Genomic DNA, 16,549 nt, shown 5'->3' with positions numbered 1-16,549 from the left:
GGCACGTTTCAGATTTTTTCTTTAGCCGTTCATTAACACCTCAAATCTCGATTATGTACAAAAAGGAGCGCGAGGTGTAGCTGCCTTTGTAGCACGACGGAAACCCTCTGCGTCTTTTTCCGCTTAGCCTGCAAGTACCGCCCCACACGCCTTTAAGTATAACCTGCGAACACGGCGTTACTCCGGCTTACGGGTAGCACCACCTGAAAGTCGGGACAGGAAGCTAAATTCAGCGAGTGTTTCCCCAGCAGAGCCGTTTTAAAACTGAGCTGGCCGTGAGCTGTGTGATTGCGGCACGTCTCGGAGCCCGCGGCGGGGAGCCTTGGGCACGGCGGTGCTGGAGCGGGGCCGAGGTCGGACCCGAGGACAAGGCTGCGCCCTGCCCGCTGTGAGCACAACTTCAGGGCCAGGGCAGCGCTTCGGGAGCTCACCAGACACGTCCTGTACCGGTGAAGTGGCAGCGAGAGCTCTTGCCTTTCAGAAATTATAGAAATTTTATCACTTTTTATTGAAAACTGCACTGAACGCTAAATGTCCACCTTTACAATAAACAAATACAAGAACGGTAACACACTAAAACAAAACAGCTGATAGCCATTGCTTTTTTTTTTTTTTCTTTTCTGTTTGGGACAGCTTAAGATTTTTTTGTCACAGAAACAGGAATGTACCCATACAAAGGCTCAAAATAGGCCATCTCAAAAACAAAAAGGCGATGGTTCACAAAAGACTATGAATATAACATGTAACTAGTTGATACAAATCTAATAGGATTTGTTAAAATCAGTCACATCTAATAACACGTTTTGAAGTGTTCTTGTATAAAATAGCACGTGAAGAAAAGAAGACTTTTATCAATGTCTAAAAAAGTGGGTTTTGTTCATAGACAGTCTGACAAGTTACCATAAAAAGTGTTTCCTGAGACATAAGGAAATGCAACATTATTCTTGAACCCTTTCCAGCTCAAGACTTTTCCACTTGATAAAATAGCTGCAGATTTAAAACTGAGAAAATATATTTGAGTACAAATAGTGTGTGAAACGTAATAATACTTTCTTCTTTTTTTTTTTTTTTAATTTTTTTTTTTTCTTGCATCATTGCAGGGCGTAGGCGGATGCACAGCTACTTTATTCAGTGTAGGGGCAGAGAAGAGCCTGGCCGTTGGGTTTTTTCGGGACTTTGGGAGGGCAGCGGCCGGGGCTGGGAGCCCTCGGTGCCCTCCCAGCCCGCAGCTCCCGGCCGGGGTGGCTGCAGCTCGGCTCACGCCTCTCGGGAGAACTTCGGGCACGCGTCACCGGCCCCGGGGGACCCCGAAACGGATCTGAGCTTTTTTTTTTTCTTCTGCTCCTGAGCCAGTATCGCTGCCTCCCGTTAGGAGAGGTGACCGGGTACGAGAGTAAGGAAAGGGCTGAAGCCACATAATGGTTTCCTCTTAAATTTCTATGTTAACTCGGTAAGGATTGCTCGCTGCAATTGTTTGCAAACAGGTGCAGAAGCCCTGTTCTTCCCAAGGAATCGAGGGGAAAAAAATCTATTTTTATTCATGTGATTGATGCACAGATGAAGGAAACTTAACACACAATAACAGAAGTCGATCATTAATGTCTCACATCCTAGTTTTCAGCGCTTCGGTAAGCAGGTGACTTCTTCAGGGCTTCTCCCCAGTCTTGACTGCTATCACTTGGTCGTTAACACTGGAACATCAATGATGCATCTGTCCAAAATCAATATTACAAATTCCGTATCAAATTCTTTTTATTTTTTTTTTTCAGTTCGTGTATAACTTCTTTTCCAATGTCTCTTGGTCCCAAGTTTATTGAGTGGTTTTTTTTTTTAAATTAGCTGCTATTGCTCGTTGGGATGTTCCCTGTTGTCCCCGTGTTTCGTGGGCTGGTTCGGCGACGGGGCTTGGGAGGGGTGCGCCACGGTGGGCAGGTTGTGGGTCACGGGGATGCCGCCGGGAATGATGCCCTCCATGGCCGCTGGTATGCCTCCCGGCGCGACGCTCACCATCCCGGGGGGATACCTGGCGGGAGGGACACAGAGAGCCTGGGTTTGTCGCGGCCCCGCGTGCTGCGGGCAGAGCCGATGGCCCGGCGAGCACGGCAGAGGCCGCGGAGGAAACGGGAGCGGGGAGCTCCCACCTTTCTGCTACAGCTTTTTGTCTGTTGGTTTGTTAAATTAGAAGGGAGAGCTCGAAGTTAAATGAACGCTGCTGTGGGTCAGCGTTGCCGTTTCTCATTTCATGTGCATGACCCATCCCCTCCGCCCTGCTGGCAGCTTCTTGATCCTTCCCTTTGTGCAAAAATATTACCGACCGTGGCAGTAAACGCTGACGCCGTCACCTACACGGCATTACCTGCGAGTAGCACTGCTGGAGGCGTGGTGCCGAAGCCCGAAGTAGGGATTTGCAAGCAAAGGCATCGCACAGGCTGCAACCAAACGCCGGTTGTGTTTGCTTTTGTTTGGTTTTAACCCCTGAGCGAGCTGCAAGTAACAAATCCCTTGCGTGTCTGAGTGCATCACTCGATGAGCCAATGCTCTTTATGCTTTAAAGGGGAGGGAACAGGTTTTGTTTATATAGATCACTGTCCCATACGTGCAGCAATCCCCGAACACCCCAGTGATAGAGGGGAGACGAGGACGATGACAGCACAGTCGCTATTGCCACTAATTACCGCGGTATTTCGATGAAGTCAGATTGTCCCAAACCCGTACGGCATTGTTTCCCTGAACCTGACACGCTTAATACTAAAATTATACACCCGAGCTGTGAGCTCGTGGACTACAGCAATAGCTTGGGGTGGCTTAACTGCACGAGGAGACAAATACTTCTGCCAGTCAGCTGACGGAAAAGGAACCAACAGGTGTAACAAACACTTGTAGTGGCCAGCCATGCATCCTTTTGCACGGCGATGCTGCTCTTCTGTTCTGCGAGCTGCTCACGGGCCCTAAAGGACGCAGCCCTGATCCTGCAGCGAGTGTGGCTGAGCCCACGTCCCCTGGGCCAGAGCCAGCACTTCCTAGAAGAGCTGAATGAACCGAAATCTTAATCCCTAAAGTGAACTTTCTTGTCCCAGTGTTATTTAAAGGCTGTTTGAACACAAATCGTGCGCTTTGGGAGCACACGGATCTGTGAGAGCTTTTCCAGAAAAGCTGTGCTTGCTGCCTCTGAGGTGGGGCAACCTCTGGTATCCTGGTAGTAGCTGGGCACAAATTTCTTAAACTTATCCAAATGTCCTTGACGGAAGGAGCCAGGATCGGCCTAGAAGCTAGTGCCAGAGGAAGGTGAAGCACACAAGCTGAGTGATGGAGGTTTCGGGTTCTTTTTAAGCCGATTCAGTGGAGGGCAGGGTGGTGCAGGACACCCCAGGCAGCACCTGAGCTGTGCTGAACCGTCAGTAGTGACCAGGGCTGCCAGGAACCCAGCCCATCTCCTTCGGCACCCATTTATTTGTTTTGCCTTCTGTAAACCTTTGTGCAGTGCTCAATGTGCACGGGGTGGTGGCCGGCTCCCTGTACCCGTGACGCTGCTGCGCCTTCCTGTCACTGACATCTGTCACCGTTTCCCTGTTCCTTTTTTTTTTAATCATCAGGCCTTTTTCTCCAGCTCTTCCCACAAAGCTCTGGACTGACCTTTGCCGGGCAGTTCTCCATCAGTTGGGAACATTTCTGCCCAGGCACGCTGAGCCGTGCGCCACACGCCTCCCAGACGGAGCAGCGAGCAATGCACGCTGAGCCTCCCGAAACGGAGCGGTCACTGACCCGAATCTTGGGCATTTAGGTACGAATCAGGCCACCTGAACACGGGCCTATATCTGGAGTTTTTACTCTGGCTATTTCACTCACGAGCTGGACCAGGCTCTTGGCCCAAGCAATCAAACCCGGGCAGAAGAGCTGAACAAAGCTGCGGTTGCTTTTTCGGTGTGTCAGTTATGTCTTGCTTGGGTCTGGGGGTCCTGGCGCTTCTGCAGGTGCCATGCACGCGGCTGCTGTCCCACCACCAGCAGCATCAGGAAACGTGCAAGGTTTTATAAAACTGTGGTTGAGTGACACAGCGCTGGTAATCCCAGCGGGGCACGACTGCAGCTCCCCACCGCGAGGGGCTTCGCAGTCACCAGCCCAGCACAGGCAGACTTGGTGCTCGGGCTTTCACACTCCCTTTGTGGCTGGGACCCCCCCAAACGTGGCTGGGAACCCCTGTGCTAGGCTGGCTGGGGCCGTCCCTTTCTCCATCTTACCTGTATGTGGCACCATTGAGCTCTGGATGGATTGCTTGCTGATCTATTACTGACCACGGGGCCGTCGTGACAAAGAATTCCTTGTTCACGCAGTTCCGTAGGCTTTCTGGGATGCGCCCTGCAGTTGGGACGAAAGGTAAGCACGTGTCAGGAACGTCCTGGTTTTATCGCCCTACAATAAGCTACGATTCTTTCATTTCATTGTATTTGTTGGTGCAAAGGAGGAGAAAAGAACGCCAGGCGTGGAGCTACGCCATCCAGACTAACGATGGGGACGATTTTTAGGACAAGAGAAATGCTGGAGTGTTGTGAGCGTCATCTTGGGGCAAGCTCTGTTACGGCAAAATTTGGACACAGATGGTTTCACTGCCTTGGGGTTTATGGCTGGCATGTAGCCCTATAGGGCCTGCACGTCTTTTGACAGCAGCTTGTCAATGCTTTTGGGGCTAGTGCCATTGAAAGGGGCAGCAACTACTGCACCGCTGTCCTTGTCCTCCCAGGCATGGCGGCGGGCTTTGCCATGCCGCGCACGTGCACCACTGATCAAAAACCAAAAACACACACACAAAAAGGAACATAAACATGCCCAAATGGCAGGTAAGTAAAGTTTGGTTTCTCAGTCTTCCACTGGGAAGCAAATCGGGGGTAGGACCTGCAGCTGGGACGAGGGCAGGGCAAAGCCATAGCTGTGCCCCTCGGGCTCCTGCTTCAGGCACCCCCCCGAGGCTCCTCCCGGGGCCAGGTACCTGTGATCGCACGCCGGATTTCGGTGGCAGCAGCTTCCCTCATCTCTAGCGACGCCTGCTCGCTGTACCAGGCGGTGTGCGGGGTACAGATTAGGTTAGGAGCGTCTTTCAATGGGCCTTGAGCAAAACTGCGTGCAGGGGAGGGAAAGAAAAAATTAATCATTCTTTAAAAACGAGAATAAAAGATGCTAAGACTGGCAGAAGGCCCGTGGCCTGCCCTCTGCGTGTGCTGTGGCTGCTGGGCTGGAGGGAACCCACCCGAGGGGGATGGACTTTGTGGGGTTATCTCCTTGGGGGAGCACTTTTTATTAAAAATTGTTTCGGGAAACACAAGGACACCACCAGTACTGCCCCATCCCCTGTGTGCTGTGCGAGGAGCCGCACCCCGTTATAACCGACCCCTTCTTCGCTATTGCTGACCGGGGAGCTGCAGCCTGCGAGTGAAAATGCCCAAGGGCACAGGAGCAGTAAGTCTGTTCTCAGCAGCTCATTTCTTGTTCTAAGCTCCCTGAAACCCACCAGATATTTCCCCCCCCGTGCCAGCCTACAGCTCATGGGGGCTGCGAGGAGCTGCTGCTGGTGCATGGGCACTGCCCTGGCCGCACACTTGCAGCTGTGGAAGGAAAGGAAGGAAAAAAGGGAAAAAAGGGAAAAAACGGAAGGAAGGGAAGGAAGGCAGGAGCGCCGCGAGGGCCTTACCTAAACGGTTCTGACTCGTGCACGTCGAGCGCAGCCCCTCGTATCCGTCCCTCCTTCAGGGCTTGAGTTAAGGCCTTCTCGTCCACCAGCCCCCCACGCGCCGTGTTCACCAGGAACGCGCCCTGCCGCATCTGGCGGCGCCGGGAGAGAGAGGAGTGAGCTCTCGGTGCCGCGGCCAGCGCTTGGTCCTGCCCTGGGAGGCACCCCGGGGCTGTACCCTCATCCCCTGGTTCAGCAAAACCCCTGCGGCTGCAAGCGGGGCCCCGTTCTGGGGCACAGGGGTTTCGGTGGCAAGGCCAGCGCGGGCTGGTGGCTGCAAACGCGACCCGGTCCCGCAGCCGCCTCCGCGCCATGGAGCAGAGAGCTGCTCCCCAAGGAAATGTGCTGCACCCCACAAACACCACGGGGCACGGGGCGACCAGCGGTTCTGTAGGCAGCCCGCAGGCTGGCACCGCAGACGCCCGGCGCCGAGGCGTGGTGTGTGCCAGCAGAGCGGCAGCGCGCTCTGCTGCTTCGTTACCTGCTTGATCGTGAAGTCGTTGATCAGGTGGTGGTTGTGTTCGTTCAGGTTACAGTGCAACGAGACACAGTCGCTCTGGTAGAGCAGGTCCTGGAGCGTGTAGACTCGCTGCACTCCCAGGGACCTCTCTATGCCATCCTGCAGGTACGGGTCATAAAATATCACGTTGAAGCCAAACGCCTTGGCTCGGACTGCAACCGCCTGGGCAGTGCGACCTGTGTGCGAGGGAAGGAGAGGTTTAATTGAGCCAGCCCCAGCTGCCACTGCCCTGGTTTGGGCATCGCAGGAAGAAATGCAACCCACTGAGGTGCTCTGTCCACCAAAGCAAGCCAAAAAAAGAAGGCTTTTTATTTATTTCGTTTTTTAGGCAATGTTTGAGGGTGGTTTATCTCCCAGCCTCTTGCTGAAGGACTTAGACGTGGCTAAGACAGCTGTCACGGCGCGGGAGCACAGGTTCAGTACGGCTGCGGCGCTGGGGCACGCAACCCACACATCACCACGTCGTGGTGTTGCCGGAGACCCCCCCCCGATCCCAAAAGTGAGGTCCAAGGGGACCGTCAGCAGAACTGGTGCCTGCCCTCCAGCTCCTGGGGGACAGGGACTCCGTAGCCCAGCCTGAACCGGTGCCTCACCCCGCACACCTCCGGGGGCTCAGCCGAGCCTTACGAGGCACAGCCCCTTCCCCAAATACGACCAGAAAGCGTCCCCCCCCTGCGTCACACCAACCTGCTGGGGTTAAGCAAACCCGCCCCGGTGCTTCTGGTCACAAAACCGCTCATTTCAGCCCTTCGTAAAAATCACCGCAGAGTCTCCCTCCTGCCCACGTACCGAAGCCGATGAGGCCGAGTGTCTCCCCCCGGATGCGGGCGGCGCCGGAGGCCACCTCGCGGATCTGCTCCACGCTCTGCACCCGCGTGCCCTCCCGCAGCGCCTGGTACAGCCACGTGTTGCGCCGGTAGAGGTTGAGGACGTGGCACACGGTGGAGTCGGCCGTCTCCTCCACGGCGGCCGAGGGGATGTTGCAGACGGCGATGCCTGCAGGGGGACACAGCGCGGGGCACAGCCGTGGCTCAGGGGCAGCCCCAGACTGTTTTTTTTTTTTTTGTTATCACATTTTAAACAAAAAACAACCCACCGAATCCTTATTCTTGTTTAGTTTAATCCACCTTCAAAGCGAATTAAATCGTGCTGGCCCAAGTCACCCCTGCTCCACGAAAAGCTGTTCAGCCACCATGTTATTTAGGGACCAACTCCTGCAGAGGCAGAGGAGCGCTCAGGTGTGGTGCTGCGCTGTGTTGGCGCAGCAGGGCCAGCTCCGGGTATGTCAAGGCTTTCTGGTTCAACCAGAAAGAGCCACAGCAGTTGAGTAACCACGGCTGTTCGAAGCCCGTACCCTGCTCTGACATCCCCAGGGTTTATAAATGGATTGGTGAAACGTGGCCTTGGAGGCGCAGGTGCCGCGGTAAGGTTTGGGTTGACCATCACCACCACGGCACCGGCGGCACCAGCACGGCCCCGACCCTCATGCCAACACTTCTGTGGCAGGACCCGATGGCTCCCAGCGGGAGGCAAAGGAATACACACTCCTCGTGGCGCCGGGGCTCTTTTGGGAGGTCCCTCCCGGGGGATGGCCGTGCCGGCACGGCTCTTCCAGCCCAGCACCACGGCCACCCCCAGGCGCCGCGCTCCATAACGGGGCTTTTGTTCCCCCGCCACAAAAGGGGCATTTTCAGCCTCCGCCTCTCTGCTCGCCGTCGCGGGTATTAAGTTAACTGGAAATGTCTCCCCGACCGCTCCCCTGTCAGGCTCTGATCCCGTAAAGCCTGTACGAGCGTGCTTCGTTTCGTGTCTGCTCAGCAGAGCAGCTGAGCACATGCTTGCATCCCACTGGCTTCAATGCTATTTAAACACACGTTTTAAGATGAATGTGTATTTAAGTGCTTCGCTGTACTGGGGCCTTTGAGTCGAAACCATGAAAAAGTAGGAGATAAAGAGAGAAGAACACATTCAGAAAATCCCCTTACTGCCTGCGCTGCCCCCAGCAGCACCCTGCGGCGGCACCGCGGGTTAAAAAAACACAGCAAATGGTTCAATTCTGGCACCAAGCGCCTGTTCCGGGGGTGTTTCTCCCGTCTGTCACCCCCGCAGCGGCCACCAGCGCATGGCCAGGTGCTGCACGTAGGTACTGGTCATTTATTGCCTGCGCAGCTTAAGGACCACCTCGTGGAAAGCAATACCAATTCAACTTTACGCTACATTTGTGGGTAGTCATTACATTTTCTACTCTAAACCACATCATTTGGCCACCCAATTTGCTAAGTATAAAAAGAAGGACTATACTGCAGCATCCCATTATTTTATTCGTTATATTTTTCGTTTCTTGATGTTCAAAGCCTCGGAACATTGTTATAATGGATAATAACAATAAGAGTTAAAAACATGAAGAAACCATTACATCGAGAAGACACTGTTCTCCTGCCGGAGAAAAATAATTCACTACGCTGAGAATTGCTTTTTTAGGAGTGACTATTTGAGACTCTCTTATCGCAATTATCCTTGTAAAATGGCTCACGTGCAGTGGCTGTTATTCTTAACTTCCCCGGAGATAACCCTTAATACAAGATACCTTAAACACTATTGTGGGGCTTCTGGATAGACTGAGGCTCTGGATCGGATGAGCAAAAAATGGTTGTAACAGCTGCTAAGATCGCAGATGTATATAACTAGGTGCCCCCAGGTTGCTGTGCGCAGACTGCCCGAGGTCTCTGTGCCCACCCCGTGTCTGTAATTCGGTGGCCCCAGCAATGCAGCCCGCATTTTACCAGTTTCTGGGGCATCTTTGACGAGGTGGCACGGGATACAGCAAAGACCCAACGTGCAGTCCCTGTTCCACACGAGGCCTTCCCAGCGGCAGGGGCATGACTCAGACAACCCGATCGGATCAAGAGACTAAGCTTGCTAGACAAAATTTAGTAAAAACCTTTTCTTTCACTTTTTCTAGAGCTAAATCAATTCCCCTGTGTCAGAAACATCACAACCATACAGATACCGGTGAGTCCGAGGGGCAAGTGGAGCTACAGGCAGTGCAGGAATGGAGGCCTCACGTGGGGCAGTTTCAGTACAACACGACTCTAACAGATTCCTTCTAAAAATGCAGGATTTTGTGTACTTCATGGTCATGTTTTCTTGTCATAAGGTATTCTACATGCAAAATATTTAGGCTGCACCTTTCATTTAAGGGCCGAATCCACCCCGTTTGGGAGGTCCCCGCCTGTACCTCCCTTTGGCTAACACTCCCCCCGGGGGGACCAGGGGTCACTGGTGCTGCTTTTAAATACTCGGAGGGACGTGGGAGGGAGCTGGGGTGCAGAACCGAGACCTACCGAGCTCCCCCGCCGCTTTGATGTCAATGTTGTCGTAGCCGCTGCCTATTCGAACAATGACCCGCAAGGCCTTGAACTTCTCTAGATCTTCTCGGGTCAGCGTGATGGTGTGGTACATCATGGCCCCAACGGCTTCGTTTAATACCTGGAACAAAGCAGAGAGGTGTCAGGAGCCACCAGGACACTCGGAGGGGACACGTGCAGCTCCTGGAAGCCAGTGACCTCCGGGATCAGGACTACTAGACAGTAAATTGTCCCATTTTGCCACCAACCTATTGTCTGTCTGGTGCAAGCCGACAGCTTCTCACCAGAAGGGCACACGCAGGTTTCACCAAAACCATGAGCTGTGTGCCCCACCGTCATCGAGGCCATTCCCTTGGGACTTGGGAACGAACTGGATGAGCATCTGGAAATAACGATGTTCCATCCTGACAGCCAGGCAGAGGAAAACAAGCACATTGCTCACCCAGACGTTTTGCCAGGCTCCTACCTATCAGAAACATCTGGAAACCCAAGACCCAAATTCTCCAAGAGTTGCTCATCAGTCACCGGATGCCTCATAAAATCTGTCCTCCTTCCCCCATACTGAATATCTGAATAAATGAGGTTATTTCTGGTTTTCTTTCCCAGCTCCTGGAATTGATTTCTGATCCCTTCAGACCCCACCGGAGTTACCTAAATGTGCACAAGGAGTAACTTGGAAACGAGTATTTCCAACGAGCTGCGCTTCCGAGCAGCAGCGCCCATCACCCCGGCGCCAGGGAGGTGCAGGGCGCTGTGTGCTACTGCGGCACCGAGCGAGCAGACCTCACCAACACGAGAAACGTTAACGGTACTGACGTCAGAAATCCGATGCTAGGAGACAGGGTGACTTTTTGTTCCTAAAATAACGCCCGGCTCAATTTTTATCTGCAGCGACTTGCATTGATGCTGTCTGCTGACCAGCTCAAGGCGCAGCCTTGCACGCTTTTTCCTGCAGGGGCAGGACCAGGAGCGTGCCCGGTGCCCCCCGCCCGCCCCAGCAGCCCCGCGTTACCTTCTCGTGGATCTCCTGAGTTGATTGTGCGTCACAGAATGCCACGGTCGCCAGATCCTTCAGGATGGGCATCTCCACCGTGCAGTCCCTGCCGTCCAGCAGCGCCACCAGGGGCCGGGGGTGCATGGGGCCGTTCATGATCTGAGGGCGGATACCTGCAAGCAGAAGGAGCGCAGCTTTTACACCGACGGCAACGGGAGCGGCTCTCGGGCAGCCGCTGCCCTGCCCGGGTGCTCCTGTTTTACTTGGAGAGCTGTGGCACATCGCAGCACCAAATGCTGGGGGACGACAGCAACGCAAAGCAAAGTTCAGCACGAGATTTCTCCCTGGGAGAACGGTTCTGGCTTTGCCCTGGACAGAGGGAAAGCCCAGTGAGGTTCGCTCCCAGGACAGGGACCGGGACGAGCCCTTTCCTGCTGCCTCAGGGCGGCTTCTTCAATGGTTTTGCCCCTCCAGCACCAGCACTTCGTTCCACAGACACGCTGGCACCTGCTCTGTTATTTTTAAGGCCTTCACCATTTTGACCAGCTCAGAAAGACAAGCCTGAACAGGCTCCCACTAAGCAAAATGGCAGGATTACTGGAAACGCACAGAAAGAGCAGGACACCCACGTCCCCACCAGCGTGCAGCCATCTCTTCTGCCACATTACCAAACGCCAAAAGGCTTCAATGCGGGAGCGGCAAAGCCCAGCTGACTCTGTGCACTCCAGCCGGGTCTATCCCTGCCTCCCGTGGGATGCTCTGGGACGTGCAGCTGGAGCCACAAACACACGGGGACAAACCCGGTGCAGACCCCGCTCCGCTGCGGTGGGAAGCGCACTTGTGCCACGCGTACCAAGCCTCCCTGTGGGCTGTTTCCTCGAGCAAATGTGTATTCAGGTGTCTGTTTGGCCGTGCTGCTTTTTTTCCTCATTTTACAATTGCTCATGCTCCAAGTTGAGGCTGGGAACCAAATGATAATCAGCAAGGGCTGCAGGAAGCCCCATGTTTGTATCCTATTAACTGCTCAGCCGTGGATTAACAAGTTCAATTTTGGACAAGTCACTTTGACGTTTTTGGGCCTCCATTTACCGCTCAGGAAGGCCGGTCATTACATTAGGATTGTAGGAACGGCTCAGCTATCTTGCTCTGATGGCCACGGTTTTGGGGAAAAGCAGTAGTTTGGGGGAGCAACTGCTCCGGGCACAAAGGGTTTTATTTCTGCAGCCACAGCGTGAGCAGACCCGGCCTCAAGGGCTTGAGATCGAACCTCCAAAACCCCTCACAAGCAGCACCGCCCCCCTTAGCAAAACACACCAAAACTTCGCAGACTACTGGCAAAAACCTCTCTTCTTGTAAGAGTAAGAGGAAAAAGCCCGTGTTGTACCTCGGCGTGCTGTCCTTCGTAACAGAGGCAAGAAATGACGTGAGAACATCTGGATGAGGTAGCTCTCCGTGCCGTGCCACATCACGGAAGCCACTATTTGCTCCCTACTGCAGTACGATTGTTTGTGATGGTTGTTGGGACAAGCAGCGGGCCGTTCTCCCTCCCGAGGGACCCCAATGGGATTGTTTTCCCTATAGGCAGCCTCGCTGTTCCTTTAGAAACGGGAGGCCCGTGATTAGCTAAAGAGGGATTTTGGTCTGGGGCTGGGGTTTCTGGGGAGGGTCGAACGTCTCACAGGGAGCACTGCAGAACAAATGCTATTGTCTGCGGCGCTACGTGGGGCTGTTTGACTGAGACAGGCCGAGGCCGCGAGCGGGAGGCTCCTCTGGGGATGCTGCCAGGGGCTCGGGGCGCTCAGCTCCCCGCGGAGCACCGCAGCCTCCTGCCGAGCGCCGGCACAGCCCCACGTGCCCGGGGCACGACAGCGAGGGAAGGGAACCGATGAGGAGAGCAGCACGGTGCTGCTGCTTTTTATTAGTATTTTTTATTTTTTTTTTAAGGGAAAATTAAGCCAGATTGCTGCCGGGCGGAGCGTCAGCAAGACGAAGGGGTGAAGCGAAGCCTCCGGAGCGTGCCAGCACCAAGAGCATCGCCCCGGGGCCAGGCGGGGTGGGAAGGAGCCACGTTCACTGCGAGGGGAGAATAACCCCGTGGGAACAGGGGGGTTCACAGGGGTGGGCTTCATGGCCCTGCGTTCCTGTTGGACTGAACCCGGTGTAAGAATAAAGAGCCAACCCATCCGGCAGACCCAGGGGAAGATTTCCAGCGTTACGCACGAACGTTTTTGGACCGGGTCCTTCTCTCCGCCCTCCCTAGCGAGATCTCCATCAGCACGTACTGGAAGTAATACATTATGTTTGCACGCCTTTCAGCCAGATGGAAGTGCAACTGTGTCAGTAGGCAGGGTGCAGCGCCGAGATGATTTGGATAACTGCAAGAAGCTTGCCATAAGCAGATAAGCAAGAATAAAAACACGCACGAATCGCAGAGGGCTTACACAATCCTCAGCGAAGCACTGTGCCCCGGTAGATTATTTTCTCTGTTTAACAAGGAGGTGAATTATAACACTGACTTCAACACCTGCTGAAGTACAACGATCTCCAAGACGTGGAGCATCACCTATCCGCCTCACGCCGCGACTATTCAAAAAAAAGGGACAACGTGATGCTCTGGCGAGGTGCTGTGGTGGTGTCAGCCCCCCAAATAACGGGTTTGTTCTGCTGCCATTGCATAAGCTCCTTCGGAAGTCGAACGACACACACACAGCTTTTCTTTTCTGAAGCGGCATCTGTGCCTTGGCCGGGGATTAGGGCGGGCGGGCACGCCGCGGGTCCCTGGCTCCTCTTCCTCACCGGGGCCACTTGCTCCAGCTCGGCGGGGAAAGTTTGGAAGCGAATCGACACGAGAAGGAGCGCATCACCTATGGCAATTACGTTTTAATTAAAACCGCCGACAGGTTTGCAGCCTGGATCCCCGCAGGTGGGGCGCCCAGCCCTACCCGCAGCCTTCTCCCTCCTGCGTGCGCCGCGTAGCCAGGCTGACAAAACCAGGCGCAACCTGCCCGCTTCTCCTCCCGTTCACGCTTACACGGCCCGGTCGTCGTTCCGCCTGCGCCCGCCTCATTAACAACGAGGTATGCCTGGACCAGAAAGTAATTAAGCAGCCGGGCGCTCCCACCCGACCTCGCGATAAGGCAACGGGGCCGTTAACCCTTCGGGAGCCCGTCCGTGGGGCTGCGCAGCCCCTCCTGGCCCCGGCTGGGCTGGGACACGCTCCCCTGGCTGTGTCCCCAAAATTTGGCCGCTTCCCCGCCGCCCCTCGTTGCCCGTAAAGCCCGAGGTTGCCGCGAAGTTGCCGCGAGGGTTGTTCGATGCGCGTTTTTCCAGCGTTTTCGGCTCCCCGTGGACTCCCGCCAGCGTTTCGGCGGAGAGCTTTTTAAGGGAGAGGGAGAGGAGGAAGGGTTTATGGAAAAACAAAAAACAAAAAAAAAAAAAAAAGGAGAAGAAGAAGGAGAAGAAGCAGAAAGCTTTTGCAGTCACATTGAGAACTCAAACTCCACCCCGGCTCGCAGGCAGCGCCGCTTGTTGCACGCAGCCCGGCGTATAAAGTGCTTTTGTTTCATTTTTAATACACAAAGCCTGCTTGTCCTCTCCTGCCGCTCCTCCCCTTTGCCACCCACTTGTATCCGATTCCAATGGCACCCCTGCCAGCAGAATTAGGGAGTGCTCCCTGCTAAATGGCAGCCTTTGTGTGACCGCAAGCCGGCTGGTACTATCTCACAGAAACAAAAGCAGAAGCCATTTGCCTAATTCTTATTAATCTCAGTTGCCTACGCCACGCAGCATTAAGGAAAAAAAAAAAAAAAAGAAAAGCAAGCGTTAAACATGTTCACTTGCAGTATATAAAAGTGCATCGAGAAGCGATCCTGACAATCGACTGAACCGCTCATTCACAACCAAGTAGCTACAGTTTTACAGTCAGCTACACACTTTATTAAACAAACAGAAAAGAAACAGGAAATTTCCCCTTGCCTGGAAAATGTTGCCTCCACATTCTTCTTCTTATTAAAAACCACACATGGCAGTGGAGGAGGAGGGAGGGAGGAGGAGGGGGGGGACCCACACACGAGAAAATACTACCACTTTTCAGTGCGTCGACTCTCCTTTCGTCTACGAGGGGGTATCTTCAAACAGGCGGTCCCACGGCCCACAGCTGCAACATCTCAAGACAAATGTCTCTTTGAACACGGAGGGAAAAGAAAAGGCTTTTGTCCTGAGCCACAGAAGAATGGTCTGAAATTGCTAGCGGAGTTACAGTCACCTCTGTGCGGCTCCCAACTCTTCAGAGCACTCCCTCCAGACTTTGCCGAAGCTTTTAACTAATCATAGTTCTTTCCCAGCCCTTGAATAAAATCATGTGAGTGCCAGCCAAAAAATCTTATGCTATGCACACTAAAGGGTTTGTATATGTCACAGTTTCTTTTTCCCCCTTCCACTCCCCTCCTCCTATTGACTTGCACATACGTCTTTTTTTTTTTTTTCTCCTAGTTGTCTCGAATGGATTTAATCTGTGCCATGCTGCGTTTTGTGTTTGTTTGGGTTTTTTTTTTTTTTTTTTAAACTTAAAAATGAAACATGCTTTTCCACCCTGAGTACACTGAACAAGGCTCCGGGAACAGACCGACAGCCTTCAGCAGCAGCAAGAAAAGGAGCACAAAGCACAGGGGGGGAGGCGAGCCCGTGGGGATCTCGCCCAGCGCCCACGAGCAGAGGGCCAAATCCTTGTGTCCTGCGTAGGTCAACGGGTTGGTGTGTGTAATTCACGGGGTAAGGAGGGGCGGAAGGGCATTAACGGGGGGATCCAGGTGGCCCTAGTGTGAACTGCCTTGCATCCTGCAAACCCATTTTCAGGCGCAGGAGCCAAACCCAAACCAGGCAACTGCTGGTGCACTGGTGGCTGGCACATTTCACCTGGGACACGCAGGACACAGGGAAATCCACCAGCAAGGAGATCCACCTGCGCCCAGGTGTATTTTTTCCACCCAAATCCACAGAAACCCTCCCGAAGATCCCACCAGCATCGCCCCTGGTCGCCCCGCAGCCCGGGCTCCGCGCGTCGGCCTCCGCGAGCCGAGTCCTGAAACGGGAGGCTGGGTTGGCAGCAGGAGCAGAGCTTCACAAAGGAGAGATGCTCTTCCCTTCGCTGAACTTCTCAGTTAATAAATGCTTCCCATCACAAACACGTGTGAAAATGAAGCAAGACACAGTCTCTATCTCGCAGTCAGGGGAAAAGAGATATTTACTGCTATTCCCAAGGGCAAGTACTCTGGAGGCACTTGGTGCTCTGCAGGCAGAACCACACAAATGTCACAGAAAGTGACATCAAATAGCTTTTATAAACAACGCTGGGCTGGGGGTTTAGGCACGTTTCAGAGAGATGTGAGGGGCAGGGTCCCCGCAGGGACCAACTCGTCCCTGGTTCGGGGCAGGGCCCGTGCCAGCCCCTCGGCCCCGACCACGCGTTTCCTGCAGGCAGCGCCCGCACGCTGGCTTTTCGCCAGCCCCCTTCTTCAGCCAGCTCTCGGGGCTTCCCTCAAGGATGTATTTTTAAAAATTCATAGGACGTTCCCACATAAAACGATACTCTCAGGAGCTGACACGAGCACCGTGCCTACAAGCCACATCCCAAGCACAGACGCAACCGTAACTAAACGCTCGGTTAAGATACGGGGAGTACATCTGCGTGGTATTTCTTTGCTTTCACAGCCTGGATTCCTGTAGGTACGCCTGCTGCAGGCACTGCACCTCTTCAGTTCTTTACGTTTCGGAAGGGTGACGCTCACCTCGGGGACGTGTGTGTATCCCAGGCAGACGGCCTTACGCAGGAGGCCCACCACATCCTGCGCCAGCTCCCCTCTGGGTCCCTCCCTACCCTCTTTCTCCTTTTGTCTTTCCCCTTTTATCCAAATGGAAACAAACTACCTCATTAAAAAATAAACAGT

General features: G+C 54.0%; 1 protein-coding gene across 6 annotated transcripts in view; it reads right to left on the bottom strand.

Moving 5' to 3' along the window:
* Window positions 1-484: 484 nt before the first annotated feature.
* The window catches only part of CTBP2 (C-terminal binding protein 2), a 124,573-nt gene continuing 108,508 nt past the window's right edge, over window positions 485-16,549 (bottom strand). For 3 of the 6 annotated variants that reach the window (XM_067000347.1, XM_067000348.1, XM_048059688.2), the window contains 8 exons: window positions 10,623-10,777; window positions 9,587-9,731; window positions 7,032-7,238; window positions 6,204-6,418; window positions 5,684-5,814; window positions 4,985-5,112; window positions 4,239-4,356; window positions 485-2,023 (listed from right to left, as the gene is read on the bottom strand). In XM_067000347.1, coding sequence (XP_066856448.1) covers window positions 1,843-2,023; window positions 4,239-4,356; window positions 4,985-5,112; window positions 5,684-5,814; window positions 6,204-6,418; window positions 7,032-7,238; window positions 9,587-9,731; window positions 10,623-10,777 — 1,280 coding nt within the window. In that variant the 3' untranslated portion in view covers window positions 485-1,842. Of the gene's footprint in view, window positions 2,024-4,238; window positions 4,357-4,984; window positions 5,113-5,683; window positions 5,815-6,203; window positions 6,419-7,031; window positions 7,239-9,586; window positions 9,732-10,622; window positions 10,778-14,579; window positions 15,016-16,549 lie in introns of those variants that run through there. The other 3 variants (XM_048059684.2, XM_048059696.2, XM_067000349.1) reach the window with 3 other exon arrangements.

Source organism: Anser cygnoides, chromosome 7 (assembly GCF_040182565.1).
Source record: "Anser cygnoides isolate HZ-2024a breed goose chromosome 7, Taihu_goose_T2T_genome, whole genome shotgun sequence".
NCBI classification, from domain to species: domain Eukaryota; kingdom Metazoa; phylum Chordata; class Aves; order Anseriformes; family Anatidae; genus Anser; species Anser cygnoides.
The sequence above is the reverse complement of the archived record's forward strand: the minus strand, read 5'-3'. Positions and strand labels throughout refer to the sequence as shown.